Source organism: Natrix helvetica, assembly GCF_964273705.1.
Source record: "Natrix helvetica genome assembly, chromosome: 2".
Lineage (NCBI taxonomy): Eukaryota > Metazoa > Chordata > Lepidosauria > Squamata > Natricidae > Natrix > Natrix helvetica.
This window is the reverse complement of record NC_138552.1, coordinates 161,633,476-161,651,804: the sequence shown is the minus strand read 5'-3', so window position 1 is coordinate 161,651,804 and position 18,329 is coordinate 161,633,476. Positions and strand designations below refer to the sequence as shown.

Here is an 18,329-nt window from a genome sequence, read left to right as displayed (position 1 = left end):
AAAGGGCATGATAACATCTCATACTATTTACACAGCAGAAGTTGGTCTAGACTAAGAGTTGGTTTTTATTTTAGAACCAGCGATGGTACAACATCCTGCATCTCACGTAAAGGGCACCTATTGATGATCTCAGGGACAAGGGCTAAACTTTCTGGAACAGAGAGTTTGACCTTCAAACAGAGGCTGATGTTCATTATGCTGTTGATAAATGTTTATGGAGATTCTGGGTCATCCAGGTCACGGTTGTCTCAATGATGTTTTGTCAAAAGGCAACTTTGTTTTTCCTTGAAGATGTTTCACTTTTTATTCAAGAAGCACCCTCAGAACTGAAGAAGCTTCTTGAATGAGAAGAGAAACATCTTCAAGAAAAAACAAAGTCCAGTTGCCTTTTGAAAAAGCATCTTTGAGATGCTGTTGATAAAACTGCTTCCATGCCACCCAAAGTCACCATCTCACTCTAGCTAACAATAGAACTAGGCTTTTCATGATCCCAGTGACTTGTAGCCCCGTGGAGATGCATACATATTTTATGACATTTGTCCTGCACATGTCAAAGCTTCATTCTTTGGCTTCAGAAATATTTACAGTTTATTTACAGCCTCTAAATGGCAGATTCTATATTATACTGTCAATGTGCAAGCCAATATATAAGAGGGTAGATTCTTTGAAGAAAGAAACAAAATCAGTAATTCCCTTTTCATAATACCAAATAAATAATTATCTGTGAAGTACTGCTAACAAGATTCCTTTCTTCCTTCCATAAATGAATATTGAAAATATTTAGAACTCAAGATATAAAAGTGTTAAGGCTTCCTATTGTTATGCAGCTATTATTCTTTTAAAACCACAGATGTGGGAAAGTTCTGATTCATATCTTGGCCCTTCTTCATTTCAGAATTAACCACCAGGAATTATCTGTGAACAATTTTGAGGGGGAAGTTGAGAAAAGAGAAAACAAACCCTTTCAGAAAATCTTTAGTATCTTCGTTCCGCTTTGGTGAATAATATGGTGGCTTCTGATTTCCTTAAGCTTCAAATACCTTTTGAAGTAAACTAACTAAACTATTGAGAAAGGCATTCATAAGCATCTTCCTTATCATTTGTTTATTTTGCTCTGCTTAAAGTGGCACAGTGTCATGGAAACACAGAGAATCCCCCCCCCTCCACACACACACACAGGCTGTAGCTGGAAACTGACCATTCTGAATAATGCTAAATGTTTGTTCTATATAATTACAAATCTGTAAGATTTAAATTGATATATATTTGATAAACTATCAAATGCTGCAGGTAAATTATAAATTAGAAATTATATAAACATAGCAGTTAAGCTTTATCAAAAAACTAAGGGAAGCAACAGCAAAGCAATTCCACTCAAATAAGCCAATGACTTGAGAGGAGCCTGGGGAGAAGAGTTATGGGGGTCAGAAAAGCCAAGATGGCAGCCATGGTTGCATGACCGAGCCCCAATGAGGGTTCAAAAATTCTTACTATTGGTTCTGTGGGCGTGGCTTGGTAGGCATGGCATGGTTTGGTGGGTGTGGCAGGGGAAGGATACTTCAAAATCTCCATTCCCTCCCCACTCCAGGGGAAGGTTACTGCAAAATCCCCATTTCCTGCCAATCAACTGGGACTCGGGAGGTAGAGAATAGATGGGGGAGGGGCCAGTCACAGGTGATATTTACTCTACTCTTGACCCCTTAATAATAATAATAATAATATTTAATGCTTCTAGACCACCCCCTCTCCCGAAAGGGACTCAGGGCGGTGTACAGTTCATACAAAATATAACAAGATACAATAAAATTAAATATGTACAGTTGACAATTGACATGGAGGAGGTTAAAAAGCAGTTAAAAGAACTGTACAAAGCAGATATAAGATAAATTCAAACCCCTAAAAACAAATACAGTAAATTAAAAAACCCTAAAATAACCAGATATAACACATTTGCCAGGAGGGACAGTTGAATTATGCCAGGCCTGCTAATCGGAACAGGTGGGTCTTCAGTTTTTGCCGGAAGGAGCGGAGGTCAGAAGTGGTTCTAATGTCGGGAATGAAATGATTGATAAATTTGTGCAAAGCCTTCCCTTCCTCCCATGAATAAAACTAGTGATTTATTTAGTTGAGGTTAAGATGGGATCAGAAACAAATCTACTACATGTAGTCCTTGACTTATGACCACACTTGAGCTCAACATTTCTGTTGCTAAGCAAGACCACGATTAAGTGAATTTTGTCCTATTTTTATGACCTTTCTTGCAACAATTGTGAAGTGAATCCTTGCAGTTGTTCAGTTAGTAACACGGTTGTTAAGTGAATCTGGCTTCCCCATTAATTTTGATTGTCAGAAGGTCGTAAAGGTGATCATGTGACCCCGGGACATTGAGACTGTCATAAATAGGAGTCAGATGCCAAGCATATGAATTTTGATCACATGACCATGGGGATACTGCAATGAGTGTAAAAATAGTCATATGACACTTTTTTTCATTGTAACTTTGGTCACTAAATGAACTGTTGTAAGTCAAGGGCTACCTGTACTTCCTTTTAATATCTCAAGGCTTCTCAAACATTGTGGATGGGCTCATGCAGGCTAAGCATGGAGTAAATGTTGACAGTGCTGAACTTTTGTCTATGCAAGCCTAAACAGTTTAAATGCTGATCATGAGCCCTGAGTTCTCACAACCCATAGTGAGCCCTGAACTAAGCTTTGAATGAAGCCTGAAAAAGAATGCTAGAACATCCAGACAGTTCTGAAATTACCATGATGCCAGATTGTCTTCCTTCTTGATCAATAAGGGGGAAGCCAATCTTTTTTTTCCTTTAGAAAAAGTTGCAGAATTGGGGTTCTATTGGAAAAGCTCTGCATTGAATACCCAACAACCTCCCTTCCTGGGCAGTAGAAGAACTAAAGGAATAAATTCCAAGGCTGCCATGACAAGGAGCCAGTTTGACAAAGTGCCACCTTTTGAAGACCTGCAATTTCCAGTTTTCATGGATGGTCTTAAAGGAATAGGTGATGAAGGAAATGAACCACTATTACCAATTCATGATGATGATGATGATAATGATGATGATATCCATTCAGTCAAGTATGACTCTTGACGATTCTATGGCCAGGTCTCTTCATATCTTCATATCTTGCACTATTTTGTGAGTTTTTCTATGCTCTGGCTGGTGTCAGCTTTGATGGTGGTCCAGCCCCCATGTTCTTTGACTGCCTGGTTTCCTTTTATCACTTACAGCCAATTCTTACCTGCTCACAAAAGGATGCAGCTGGCACCCCAGATGATCCTGAGCTGAGCAGACACGTTTGCAACTGCTATCAGCTGAGAATAGCACTGGACTCACAACTTCCCTTTCATGTCCTTCAAAGGCATACAGTTTTAGAAGAAGGTTGTACTCTCATGCCAAGTCTGGGAATATATAGATTCCGCTGACCTCTATCATGTCCTCTCACTTGTCTGTATATCGGAAATTAACCGGATCTGTCAATAAGGACTCAGCAGACAGAGAGCTATCAAGAGCTGGAAGAATTATGTAGAATTGTTGAATGTGTTTTCAGCCAAGGCACAGCTGAAATGCACAAGGGCCTCAGGATTTTTTTTAATAGATGAGAGTCTTTATTTTCCCCGAACATCAGAAACATGAGAAATGAAAAAAAAAAAACCGTAATTTAAAGTTTAATTTCCTAATGACTCTGAAACAAAAATACACTTGCCATGTAAACCGTATGTCTAGTGGTGGAAAGAGGGAAAGCAAGTGAATGGAATAATAAGAGAGAGGAAAAGGTGCTTCCAGGGACTTCTAACTTGGCACTGCCTAGACCAGCATGTGGTCTTGGACAAAGAATTCCCAAGAGAATGTACACCATAACCCCAAAATGTTTCTGGTCCTTGCTCTGCTATGCTGGCACGATGAACTTTCTAAATCTTTGGTTTTTTTCCCAAATAGCACATGACCAGTCAGCTGCTGTCTCTGTTCCTGCAACTAGAGAACGATACTTAAACAGCCCTGCATGTATCTGCTGAGAAGCAAGTTCTACTCATTATGATGGAGCTTGTTCTCAGATGACTATCGATTTCAGCTATCTAAATATTGAAATAGGATGAGACTTCCAGGGAAGAAATGGCAAACCGAAGACATCTCTACTAAAAGCAGAGCCAAAGACTATGGCAGAACAAAGATTGGCTTTTTGAAATTCCTCTCCAGACAAGATAATAAATAACAAGAGGGTGATTAAAACATTGGAAAGGTAAAAAATGGTATAAGGCTCCAGATGGATTTTAAATAAGATTTTGAAGTTACCGGTAATTATAGGAATCTTTCCCATGGGAAAACAAGTGTTGTTGTTTTGAATTCTTGAAAAATGATTGGATGGGACATTGAGTAAACCAGGAGGAACTAAAGTTTACAATTAAAGGAGAAGAACACTTGAATTTGATTTACTAATAGAAGCTGGAGCAAAAGACTTCAACATTGGATATTTGTGAACAATGAACCAAGAACTTAATTTTAAGAGATTTTGCCTATATAAACAGACTGCATTTAGATGTTATGGAAGAGGAACTAGCTTTACCAGATAAGACTGAGGCTGATCTGAAAGTGGATTTAAACATGAGAGGTAACAAGAATGATATGGAAAAGATGCCACACAATAATGAAAAGAGCTATAATAACAAATCAAAAGTGACCTGGAAACTTTCCTACCTTGAATTTACCAAATAGACTTGTTAAACTTTTGAAGAACTCTGTGAGAAGATACAGAGAAAAAAAATGAAAAGAAATTGAGTTTTATTATTTGAAGGGATTAAAGTTCAAGTTTGCTAAAAGTAAAAGGAAGGAATATATAGTTGGTTTATTTGATCAAGGTTAACATAGATACCTTGTTAACTTGGGTAAACCTTAATGGACTTTTGCTGACCAGAACTGAATGACAAGGCTTTAAGGATTTGTTTGTAGGTAAGATATGAGACATGGAAGGAAGATGTTTTTGTTGTATTTTAAGACAAGGTGATAACTTACAAAAATAGTTTACACTTATTGTGATGAAGGGGAAAGACATATCTTTACATATTTCATTTTTTCTTTACTATATTTTTTAAAGCTTTCTTTTCTACTTTTCCATCTTTTCTGCATTTCTACTTTTTCTATTATTGTTTTATTTTATATTCGTTTGTAATTTTTAGTTGTTATATTTAATAAAATTAGTATAAAAATAAACATTTCCTGTACTTTTTATGCCTGGGAGAGAATGAGTTATATGTCCTTAAGAACCTTGCCAAACCAATTTTGAAAATAAGTATGTCATTGGCATAAACTCTATTTTCATGTCCATCACTGTGAATAGTTGCATAATTACATATTATTCTGTTTTATTCACAGCTGCAATAGAGTATTTAGCCTACAAGGAACAGGCAGAATTCAAATCTGTTTTTGAATGACAGCTATAATTTTCTTCATCTACAATCTTCCATATCATCCCATCATGTATAATTGCAAGCACTGATGAGGTTTTGTCACTGTTGCGGGACTACTTTCTATTTAGATCAACTAAAAATATTTGCTACAAGAAATCTTTTTATCATATTTTAGATATGTTACTGTTTGGATTTTTCTTTCTCATATTATTGTATGTACTTTCACAACATGGACAATACAAAGGATTTAGGATACTTAACATTTATAAAGAGTAGTGAAATGAGTTACAGTTGGAGAAAAGCTAGTATGTAATTATTTTACAGGATGAATATAAGCTTATAGGCTTATTATACATACTCACATTTTGTAAATATTTAGGTATATCTTGCCAGCAGTTTAGACATTAATGGCTGTATGTTGCATTATACAAGCTGTATAATCACTACTTTACATGGTAGCCAAATGTCATTTCTTCAATATTGTCACATGAAAAGATATACTTAAATATTTACAAAATGTGAGGGGGTGTACTCACTTCTGTGATACACTGTATAAGTGTTTGTAGGTTGATCTATGCATTCCAAATACCTCCATTCACTATAGGTAATTCCATATCCACATTTTGTTGACTACACACAACATATAAACCCATAAAGCGTGGTTTACAAATCACAGAGGCTCACTGTGATTTGCAGACAAACACTATATAGGAGCAGCTATGACTCTCTGTGCCAGTTTTTTTTTAAAAGCAACCTTTTGCATAGCTAGAGATATATTGCACTCTTTGAAATGCTAGGGAAGGGCCAGCCTAGCTCTCTTCCTGCCTACCAGACATTCGAAGCTCCACTGTCTCTTTGGAACGTCTTATATCTCGAAAATGGATGGTGTCTGTATCATAATATTGTTTTATTTGATCCTTTCTTACTTCTAGGAATAATAATAACAATCTTACTTACCCATATTTTTTGATATAAGACCAAGCGTTGCTTATGCTTCCTCCTTTGCAGCCATGCTGATTCTTGATGGCACAAGAGACCAGATTCTGAGGCGAAAGGTTGTCCGTGAAACGGCCTTGGGAATGAATTGCTATTCTATCTGCAGCCACACCTATCCAATGGAAAAGCATCAATTATAAAGTTCCCTGTGTGAGAGGTAGTAATAAATCATTGAAATGGAAGACATGGAACCAGCTAGCATTCATTAATTTCGGTAGATTACTGCGAAGATACAACAGCTTTTCAAAGGATTCTCATAAAATTGGGGATATTCTTTTATTGTTGTTTAGGAGTGCACAGGCAAATAGAATCAGTTTTTTTTTTACAGAACTATAGAATGACAGAATTGGAAGGGACTTTGGAGGTCTTCTAGTCCAACTCCCTGCTCAAGCAGAAGACCTTTGGCCAATGGATAGTCAAGAATGAAACCTATGTTGCCCCAATATGGTTGCCCTACAAGAAATGCCATATATTTACTATATCTAACAAAATACTCTATTGTTAAAACTGGGTTACTTCAATATGGATGAGTTAAGAAGTTAGTTCCATTCAATTTTTATAAGATCTTATCCATAGTCACAATATTCTTTATAAAGAACGTATACTTCTTGTATCTGATTGCATACTTTTATTGCATATTTTTTATCATACATAAAGAATCTACTGAGTTTGAGGCTAGCATTTTAGATTTTTCTTTCTCTGAAGGGTTATGGGGGAGAAGTACTCTTGACATTCTTATTCAAAAGAAAGAATCTAACAAAGAAGAAGAAACAGAAAATAAACTGGAATTGCTGTCTTTTCAATGCACCTAGCAAGAAGTCATGGTAAGTTTAAGGCGGGTGTAGTTCAATCATAGTTCTAGGCACCAACATCAATGTAGCCAAAAGAGCACATTACTTGCAGTGGAAAACGCCCAAGATGCTGCACAGTTTCTTTGGTCCAAAGGATCATGAATCCAGCCTGGCCATTCATAGGAAGCCACAAAGAATTCAGGGAAGTCTTCAACAGCTGCTGTGTTTTCCTAAAGAAATGAAACATTTGGCTTCAGAACACTATAGGACTCAAGGCTGATCCACTGTATCAATGGGCTACAATGAAGTGCACATATAATGGCACTCTAAAAATAGGAAATAGAGGAAAGTCTACATTTCATTACAAACATTTACCTGAGTAAAAATAATCAATTGTGGGGAAAAAACAATCATAGATTGTGGTCTTGATTATCAACTGCCTATAAATGATACATTCTTTGGGTGTTGCATACAAAAAGATCTCTTATCTACAGCATGAGTGTCCAACATTTGGCTTGCCTGGGCTGCATTGAGTGAAATTACCTTGTGTCACATAGAAATATATACAATATACTTAATGTACATAAATACATAACAATGGTAGAAGTTTGTGGGGCTGCATTACTAGCTATCCAGGGCCACCTGCTGCCTGTAGGTCACAGCTGGGACATGCCTGATCCTTAAGCAGTGATGGGATCCTCCCGGTTTAACAATCAGTTTGGTGGTCGTGCAATTTGCGGGCGCACATACACAGTTTGAAGAAATCTTCACTTCTGGGTTTCTTCAGAGGAGTAACCCAGCTGATTCACAGGGCAATCTGTTCTGCCGCACGAATCAATTGAGAAGATAAAGGTAGGAAAAGAGGGGGGGGGTGGGCCCATCTGATCGTCAAGGCGAACCGGTTTACTCCCAGCTGACCATCAGAGCTACCAGTTCACCCGAACCAATCCGAACCGGGAGAATCCCAACCCTGTCTTAAGTGATGTTTGCACTTTGAATAGAAAAGAGAGAAAATAGAGCTACCATGATAGGTCGCATGTCCAGCAGGGCAGCCGATGGATGAAATGTGCCAAGGCGATAATTGAAACCTTCTTTCAAGCTCATTCCCCAGAACTGACTGTAGTTATCAGCTTTCCACCTGTCTCACAAATAGATAGAATGCATCAGGTATGTACCTGTATTTGTATTTGTATGCAAAGGTGTGTTTAAAATGTGGCTGTTTTAAACTCTGCATACTTCAGAGGTGCTCTCATTTACAAATCTTTTTCCAAATTTCATTTCAACTTGATGCTAATGTCAATGAAGATGATTATTTTTTCCTGCAATCAGTGCGCTTGGAATCAATTATTTCAGGATTCTGGAACTTACGAAGCATGATAGTTGATAATATGAATCTGCCCCATGATTTTACATTTTTATTTTTCATTGATAGTTTTTTGATTTGACACAGACCTTAGTTGTTGTTTTTTTAAATGTGACCCAGGGGAGGGATGGAACCATCCAGGAATCCTTAAAAAGCCAGTTTCAAAATTCTATTGATCCTAAAAAATTCTAAAGATTCCTTAATGATCCCATCCTTTCGCATACTAATCAACTGGTGAATGTTCTTCAAATAATAAGGAGAAAAATGGGAAAGCTGAGATGAAATGCAGGATCTCCTTCTCCTCCACCCCTATCATAGCCAGAGGTTGTGTTAAAGTGATCTGCTTAGCCAATCAATTAAAATTCAAGCAATTGCATTCATTTGCACCATATGTTGAGCTTGGTTGATTTGAATTTTTATTAGGGATGTTTTGGATACAGGTAGTCCTAATCTTATAACCATTAGTTCAGCAACCCAGGGCTTTCCCCACCTCTTATGGCACCACATTTTCCGCATAATGACTGCAATAGGGAGAGCTACACAGGTGCCTTGCTTAACAACAACAACAACCTAATGGCCCTAGTTTTGGGCTTTTAAGTGGAGAACTACCTGTATGTGTTTGGCTTAGAACATTCTGGGAACAAAGCCTGCTTGGTTAGTTCAAGATTCAGTATAGTGTGTGTATTCAAAAAAATGATGTCATTCAGTCACAAAGTTGGCCGTGTTGTGTGAACCTAACTGATGTGAGGGTTGTTGGGGTTTTTATTGCCTTTTTGAAATTTAAAGTGCCTCACTCAATGTTGCATATTTTGAACACCGTCTCAAACAGGTCTGCCTTGTGATAAAAACTGCTCAAGTTTGCAGCCACAATTAGCTATGAAAGCCCCTAGTTAACATATATAAAAAAGGAACAAGATTTGATTACCAGTTGTGGTTGTCACCTTGACTTTTTCTAGTCCCCTGTGGATGCCCCTGATCTGATGGCACCTTATTTAAAAAGTTGGTGGCAGTATAATCTTTCATATTAATAAATAATAGAACTCACTTCTTCAGATATATGGATGATTATTCTCAGTTAATAGTTATAAATTCACAAGGACAGAGTATTATTAGAAAGTGAAGCCAAAAGAATTGTTAATTTCTGATAAGAATTTTTTTTTTTGTAATGATGGTGCATAAACCTATCAAAGAAGGCTGTTATCACAGCAGAAAACTAAAATTACGATTAATGTCAATGCTTTTTTCCTCTCCTGTGAAATCAATTAGATCAGAAGGGTGGGTGGCTGGGAAATCTTGGCAATATGCCTGTAGCACATTCCATCGTTAAATTAGGAGGACCACATAGACTCCTATCTCATGGAATGAATAATAAGGAATAAGAGTTGTGGAAACAGGAAACCGTTCCTTTTTGAAGTCATAAATTGCAAAATTCTAATATTTGCAAACCTAAAACTCTGGATGGTTCAGCTTTGTTGCTGTTTGGTGATTAACTAATTTTGTAGATTTATTTCTAAAATTAAATTATGTTAAAAAAACATGTAGCGGGGTGGGCTTCAAAAATTTCAGCAACGGGTTCTTTGTCCAGCTGGTGGGTGGGTAGGGCCAGGATGGGCGTGGCCTAATCAGCCTCCTGCCTCACACCAGGGGGGGAGGGCATTTTCGCCTTTCCAAGGAGGCTTTCCTTGAGCCTCTGGGAGGATGAAAAGTGCTTTCCCTGGGCTCCGGAGGCCTTCCAGGAGGCCCGTTTTCCCCCCTCCCCAAGCCTCTGTGCGAGCCCTGCACATACCTCGCATCCAAAATGGGCCATATGGAGACTGCTGTGAGGTGTGGGGCAGGGTGGGTTGGGTAAGGCCAGCCAGGGGTGGGATTTGGAGGTTCTCTGAACTGGCCATAATACTAGCTATGGCCCACCCTTGAGCTATAGCCCACCCCTGACCTGTATGTAGGTACAGAAATTCATATGTAGCATTCACAAGAATTAGTATATCATGGCAACAATCCACTTGATACTTTCTCTGTTACTAAATAATAATAATAATAATAATAATAATAATAATAATAATAATAATAATAATAATAATAATAATAATAATAATAATAATAAATATTTATTTCTTAGCCGCACCCTCTCCCGAAGGACTCGGGGCGGCGTACAATGAAACATATGAAATAAATATGTGGACAAAACAAACATATAACAGAGACATATACCGAGACATACACAAGGAGGAGGTCGGCTGATAAATAAAACAATTAAAATACAGTATTTAAAAACCCCTAGATAATTAAATATAATTAAAATACCCAGTAAAAACCCGTCAGGAGCGATATGGTTAGATCAAAGTTGAGCCAGGCCAGCTGCTTGGAATAGGTGGGTCTTAAGCTAAAGGGGAAGCTATCTGTATCAGAGTCACATAAATCAAGATGCTTACCCATAGATCCCACTGTTGATTTTCTCAATTAATTTGGGCTGAATGAGGCACGTTTTATCTGTGCATCTCCAATTACTGTTTATACACTCGCTGAAAGGAAGGGAACAGAGAATAGTTTTTAATGAAAAAAACAAAATTATGAAGAACCAAACACTGTAGATGAAACAAGTAGATGATTCTCAAGTGATCTGCTTGTGAAATTTTCATGCTCACAAAGCAATAGCAATAGCACTTGGACTTATATAGCATTCCAGAGCATTCCAGAGTGCTTTACAGCCCTCTCTAAGTAGATTACAGAGTCAGCATATTGACCCCAACAATCTGGGTCCTCATTTTACCAACCTTGGAAGGATGGAAGGCTGAGTCAACCTTGAGCCCATCAAGAATGAGCAGTGAGTTAGCCCTGCAGTACTACACTCTAAGTACTGCGCCGCCACAGCTCTTGTGTGCCACAGACATAAAACCTAGCCAGGAAATCTAGTGCATCTTTTGGAGAGCAACTGTCCTAGTTGGGAGGAGGCATCGAACAGGGAATTAGCCTAGACTTATTACGTAAACACAAGAGGGCAAGATCTGACACCCCCAGAATGCCTTTGAGCTTTATCTAGGAGAACCTGCCAGTCTGGGAAGATTCCTATGAAATAGGTAATAGAACAATAAAGTAGCTAACTTAAACTCTTTCGTGTGTGGGTTTGGCTGATTGTGCCTGACAGCACCTTACTGGTATTGGTCTCCACATTTCTTTTTCCAGTGTAAATATTTATCAAGTAGGCAGTTCCATCTTCAAACTCCGTAAATGTACTCCTACAGTACCAGTTTGTCCACATTGTAGCACCAGCAGTACAGCAACATATTCATAAGTAATTCATGGACTGTTTTGATGCAGGCTGGCAATCTTCTATCTATCTATATAAAAATGGCCGTGTGTGTATGTTCCAGCATAACTCTGGAACGCCTTGAGTGATTTCACATAAACTGGTACACAGATGACTTACTCTCTGGGAAAAAAATATTGTGGGGGTAAGACACCCCTAAAAGCCCTCAGGTTGTGTGTTTTGTTAAGATATAGCCTGTTGTGCCTTAAAATGGCTTCTATTGTACTGCCGTAAAATGGCTTCTACTGTACAGCACAGCAGAGTTGCCATGGTAATGGCTTCACAGTGCTCCATAAGGGGGCTCCCTCTGGTAAGAGGGAAAATCTAACATTAGAAATTACGTTTGATCCTGACATTTTCCCCTTATAAATAAATACTCAGGCAATGGCAGGTTATCAGCTAATCCTTTATAAAATGCTTTCTCTTTGATTTGCATAAATGAGGGGAGCATTCGTTCAAATTAATGTGAGTTTAGGATGACAGGTGTTTTAATCACTTGTGTCAATGAAGATTTTTCATTCCTTTCTCCTAGGGACATTACCAACTGTTGCAGTTATCTTTAAATGTTGTTCCTTCTTCATGATGCTGGCCATCTTTGAAGCAACCTGCCAACATAATACATAGAAAAAGGAGGGAATAGTTAGAAAATTGCTCCCACCCTCAGTCACGTCAAGTGGAAGGCTTAATTTTTTGCCTCAGTGAACTGAATTAATAATTCATCCTTGCAGAAAATGGATGATTTAAAGAAAAGGAATAACTGTAGAAGGTGTTCAGAAGCATGCCCAATAGTGCAACTCTTGTAATGGAATTTAAAAGTCATTCTACTTTCCATTAACGTTGCTTCTATTTCATTCCTGAAGTACCGTTTTCTGAAAATAACTTTTCCTTCTCCAATTTTATGCTTTGCACTTCTTTTAAAAAGCCAGTTTGGTGTAGTTAGGGTACCCAGCTAGAGACTTGGAGACCTTGAGTTCTAGTCTCACCATAAGCGCAAAGCCAGCTGGATGACCGTGGGCCAGTCACTCTCTCCCAGACCTAAGAATCGGGCAATGGCAAACCACCTTCTGAAAAACCTTGTTAAGAAAACTTGTGCAGGCAGCCTCCAAGAATCAAGACACATTTGAATGGGAAAAAAATTCTTGAAAGAAAGCCTTGAAGATATTTGCGAGCAGGGCTTAAAACATATTTATGTCTTGTTTAATGGTGGGTGCAACATAGTGGGCAATGTAATCTGTTTTCTGGGGCTCACAAAATATAATTATTAGCACAATCTGAACTCCAGCATTTAGCAGCTAGACATAAAGTAGGCAGTTGCTCTCCTAGTTGTCTTTTTATCTTTTTCACAGCCCAAACATCTAGAGAAATTGCCTAGAGATTGGATTATCACCTTCCTTTCCAGACCGGGTGGTTCCATTTGATTAAAACTGTCCAAGGTGAGATTCAGCTATACATGTAGGAACTAGATAACTTGATTTTCCCCACCTCTCTCCTGCTTAACCATGAAAGCCAGCTGGGTGACCTTGGGCCACTCATTTTATCTCAGCCCAACCCGGCTCTCAGAGTTGTTGATGTGTAGGAGGGGTGTGTTCGATATATTTGCTGCCTTCAGGTATTTGTAAAAAAAAATACTAAAGACAGGATACAAATAAATAAAATTCTACAGTTCTCCCCATTTAGCAGGGAGTTAAGTCATGAAACTTCCAGGTTCCGCATTTTGCAAAACAGCCCATTTTTTCTATTCCCTAAAAAAAAACAAAAACTGCTCCACCTCGTAAGATTTTATATTAGTCCCTTCATCTCTGCTCAATATTCTGCCACCAAATAATCCTATCTCTCCATCAGAATTCCCAGCACAAAACAACAATATCAGAATAATGGTGTATTGGTGTGGTGGTGTGGTGTATCTGTAATGATGTTACAAACACATTAACTGAATCCCCCTTCGCCAGCACACTCAGATGCTAGCCTCCCCAAGTAGTCTCCCAGGCATCTCTCTTGTCACTCTGATCATAATTTCTTCAATTCACGATGGTAGTTTCTGGTTTCTTTCTATATTTAATTTAACTGGGTCAGATTTTCATTCCTCCAGCCCTATCATTGTTCTGTGGCTGAAAATCTTGTGTTGTCTTTCAGCATCCTCTTCCTTTGCACATTACTATGGTTATTTCTCAGTGGTGAAATCTAAAAAAAAATTCCTACCGGATCTGTGGGCATGGCTAAATGGAGGTCATGTGACTGGGTGGGTGTGGCTATGTAGTCATGTGACTGTGTGTGTGTGTCAAAAGACAGAAACTCACTTTAACTATGTCCTGCTGGAGAAGGGGTTTGGACTACATGACCGCCAGGTCCCTTCCAGCCCTGGATTGCTGTGCTCTTTCAAGGTATCCTCTGAAGCTGTGTCTAGTGCCAGGTTTGTGGTCCTCCCTCCCTCTCCTTTTTTCCTCCCTCTCCTTTCCCCCCTTCCTCTCTCTTTCACAACACCCCCACCTCTTTTTAAAGCTTTTTTCCCTGCCTATTCGCCTGAACCAGCAGGGGAAAAATGCTTTAAAAAGCGGGGGGGGGGGGGAGCTTCTGATGATCATGCAGCTCACAGCTGAGCCGCGCAATCCTCAGAAGCTTTTTTTTTCTTCGCAGAACCAAGGACAATTGTCCCTACTGGTTCTGCCAAACCAGGCCGAACCAGGAAGATTTTACCCCCGTTATTTCTCCATTATCAGCTTACACCATTTTCGACAATTATTCAACCATACCTCTGCAATCATGAGGACAAGTGTCCCAATATCTAAGGGACTGCCACAAAGAAGATGGGCTCAACCTATTCTCCAAAGCACCTGAAGGCAGAACAAGTTACTCCAGAGGATTCTGCTTAGTTCCTAGAGGTTCATATAGTCTCATATGTAGATTTCAATTGGTGGAATATGTGAAAAACTAATAGGGGTTGAAAGGAAGTAGGCACTTTCATAAGTGTTTGAGAATCAGTCTGGTTTCTTTCAGATTAAAAAAAATGAAGTTGATGTGGATCGAAAAGTATAAAGTTTCTGAACAGTATTGGACTAGATACATTATTAGAGGAAGATTCACTGCAATTTACAAATCTTCTTTATTCTAAGCATTCTTTGAATTTTGAACGGCAAGATTACACACAGTCATTATGATATAACTTGATGATCATATGATGCAGCTGGTTATAACTGTTAACAATTAATCAGTGGAACAACTTGCATCCAGAAGTTGTGGGTCCTCTAAATTGGAGATTTTAAAGAAAAGATTGGATAACCATTTTTCTGAAATGTTATATAGCTTCTTGCTTGAGCAGATGTTTATACAATACAATACAATAGTAGTAGAGTTGGAAGGGACCTTGGAGGTCTTCTAGTCCAACCCCCTGCCTAGGCAGGAAACCCTATACCATTTCAGACAAATAGCTATCCAACATCTTCTTAAAGACTTCCAGTGTTGGGGCATTCACAACTTCTGGAGGCAAGCTGTTCCACTGATTAATTGTTCTCACTGTCAGGAAAGTTCTCCTCAGTTCTAAGTTGCTTCTCTCCTTGATTAGTTTCCACCCATTGCTTCTTGTTCTACCCTCAGGTGCTTTTGAGAATAGTTTGCCTCCCTCTTCTTTGTGGCAACCATTGAGATATTGGAACAATGCTATCATGTCTCCCCTAGTCCTTCTTTCTCTTAAGCTAAACATACCCAGTTCCTGCAACCGTTCTTCATATGTTTTAGTCTCTAGTCCCCTAATCATCTTTGTTGCTCTTCTCTGCACTCTTTCTAGAGTCTCCACATCTTTTTTACATCGTGGCGACCAGAACTGAATGCAGTATTCCAAGTGTGGCCTTACCAAGGCATTATAAAGTGGTATTAACACTTCACGTGATCTTGATTCTATCCCTCTGTTGATGCAGCCTAGAACTGTGTTGGCTTTTTTGGCAGCTGCTGCACACTGCTGGCTCATATTTAAATGGTTGTCCACTAGGACTCCAAGATCCCTTTCACAGTTACTACTACTGAGCAAGGTATCACCTATACTGTACCTGTGCATTCCATTTTTGTTGCCTAAATGTAGAACCTTACTCTTTTCACCATTGAATTTCATTTTATTAGATAGTGCCCAATGTTCAAGTTTGGACTAGAAGACCCCCAAGGCCCCTTCCAACTCTGTTATTCTGTTAAGAAGCAATGGGTGGGAACTAATCAAGAAAAGAACAAACCTAGAAATGAGGAGAAATTCCCTGACAATTAGATGAATTTTACTGTATATCCACTTACAGCTGGGTGATACTTAAGAAAATGCTAGACATCATCAGTGGGAAATGATATTTTTTTTCCTCTTATTTCCATCAGATCCAGTCTCCTTCTATTCTTCATACAAAACAATTGGCTGAATTTCCTGGTTTAGGAAAAGCAACTTGTTCTCCTTCAAGTGCTTTGGATTACAGTTTGGACAATCTGTTCCCATTGACTTTTCCTGGTAGTGTTAACAATAGTTGAAGTGCCAAACATGAAGGGAAACTCATTACTTATGCCTGTTGTAGATTTAAGACCCAGTGTGCTGTAAGTTCATCAGAAACTAAACTTAAATTCATGCTCTTGTTTATTGCTTCCCTGTTTATATTGCCTATGTGCTGCTATTATTTCTCCTATCTAAATTTTTAGATTGTAAGCACTCAGGGAATCAACCAGCTCTGGGCAAAGCAGCTTGAAAACTGATAGTGTGAAATAAATGTGTGGAGGAATACTGTCTCTAATAGAATCGTTTTAGCTGGCCCAGGATCTTTAGTGGTAATACATTTCTAATCATTTGCTTGCCACTGTGCAACATTTGTAGATATTGCAAAATCAAAACAATAATAAATCCCTGACCTCCACCAAAAACATTCTCTTGTTTCTTGCTTGAATAATTTTACATTGTTCCTTTTTTAGCATTTTCTTTTCAAGAATCATGATTTTGTGCCCACGCCTTGCTACAGGTCTTCAGGAATTGTGACATTCTTTAGGAAAGTAAGTTCCACTGAACTTACTAAACTTACCAAAGATCTGGACAGGAATCTTCTGATATGCTTGAAGTCACACCAGGGAGCTTCAGCCCCAATTAATAGTAATTAAACGCTCTTCAACCTCTTGGCAAGGAGAACTGCACAGCAGATTGCCAGCTTGAAGTAAATGCGCTGATGAGGTTGGACTATCATGCTTTGGAAAACTGCCAAATGCAATTTGTACTCAATAGGGATTACAGAGCTTGATATATGAGGAGAGAAAATACTTTTTTTTCTTGCTTTTCATGAGAGTTCTGTTGTGGCCGAATCAAAACTCCCCCGCCCCATTTATCACGAGCAACATCTGATATGTAGAGCTTTTCAAATATTGACCAAGTTTTTATAGTTTTAACATGCAGGAAGAAAGGTACTCATGCAATTCTCATGGTGATTTTTCCAATCTGATGTCCTTCAAATGGAATTATAGCGATAGAAATAGCCCCTAGACTTACATACCGCTTCATAGTGCTTCACAGCCCTCTCTAAGTGGTTTACAGAGTCTATTCCCCACAACAATCTGGGTCCTCATTTATCGACCTCGGAACTGAGGCTGAGTCAATCTTGAGCCAGTCAGAATTGAACTCCTAGCTGGGGGCAGAGTTAGCCTGCAATACTGCATTCTAACTACTGCACTACTATGGCTCCTATGGAGTGAGGAAATTGTGGCATTTCATAACCATAGCTGAAAACTAACATACTTTGCTTAAAATGCTAATTAGTGTAGACCTGCTTACTCCAACATTTCTTAGAGTTTATTTAGAAGTAAATCCTGCTATGTCCCATTCATTTGAATTGGTTTCAGATTGCAGGCCCACATGGAAACCTGCCTCCCTTCATTTGGTAGAAATCCACAATCAGTCTTATTGAAGTAAGAGCTTCTAGAATTGCAATTTGTTGGTATAAGACTTTATCGGAAGCCATAGACAATATTTGAATGAGAACCTATAGCTCCATGTCAAAAGCCAGTTTGGTTTAGTAGTTAAGGCAACAGGTTGGAGACTGGGAGGTTGAGAGTTCTAGTCCTGCCTGAGACACACAGCCAGTTGGGTGACCTTGGGCCAGTCGCTCTTTCTCAGCCTTAAGAAGCAAGCAAGTGCATACCACTTCTGAAATGTCGCCAAGAAACTGTAGAGTCCTGTCCAGATAGTTGCCAGGAATCAACACTGGCTCAAAGGCACAGAAAAAAGAGGAGAGGAAAGGAGAGGAGACAAGACAAGACAAGATGAGCTCCATGACCGAAGATATTTTCGTGCAAAAGATTTCGGATTTAACTACCGTAGTAAATCAAGACCAAAAAAAAAGCCTTCACTAAAACTCTTCTAAAATAAAATAAAAACAAATTTTAAAATCCCAGGAAATCAGACCAATGGCCTGACTCAGTTTAAATATGTCAGAGCTGACAAACTGC

At 38.7% G+C, this 18,329-nt stretch overlaps 1 protein-coding gene across 1 annotated transcript in view; it reads right to left on the bottom strand.

The window, feature by feature from the left end:
- TINAG (tubulointerstitial nephritis antigen) overlaps positions 1–18,329 on the bottom strand; it is a 43,451-nt gene that overhangs the window by 23,801 nt on the left and 1,321 nt on the right. Inside the window, exons 2-6 of the mRNA XM_081945560.1 lie at positions 12,421–12,484; positions 11,005–11,094; positions 8,233–8,347; positions 7,316–7,439; positions 6,380–6,530 (exon numbers count right to left, since the gene is read on the bottom strand). Coding sequence (XP_081801686.1) covers positions 6,380–6,530; positions 7,316–7,439; positions 8,233–8,347; positions 11,005–11,094; positions 12,421–12,484 — 544 coding nt within the window. The remainder of the gene's footprint in view (positions 1–6,379; positions 6,531–7,315; positions 7,440–8,232; positions 8,348–11,004; positions 11,095–12,420; positions 12,485–18,329) is intronic.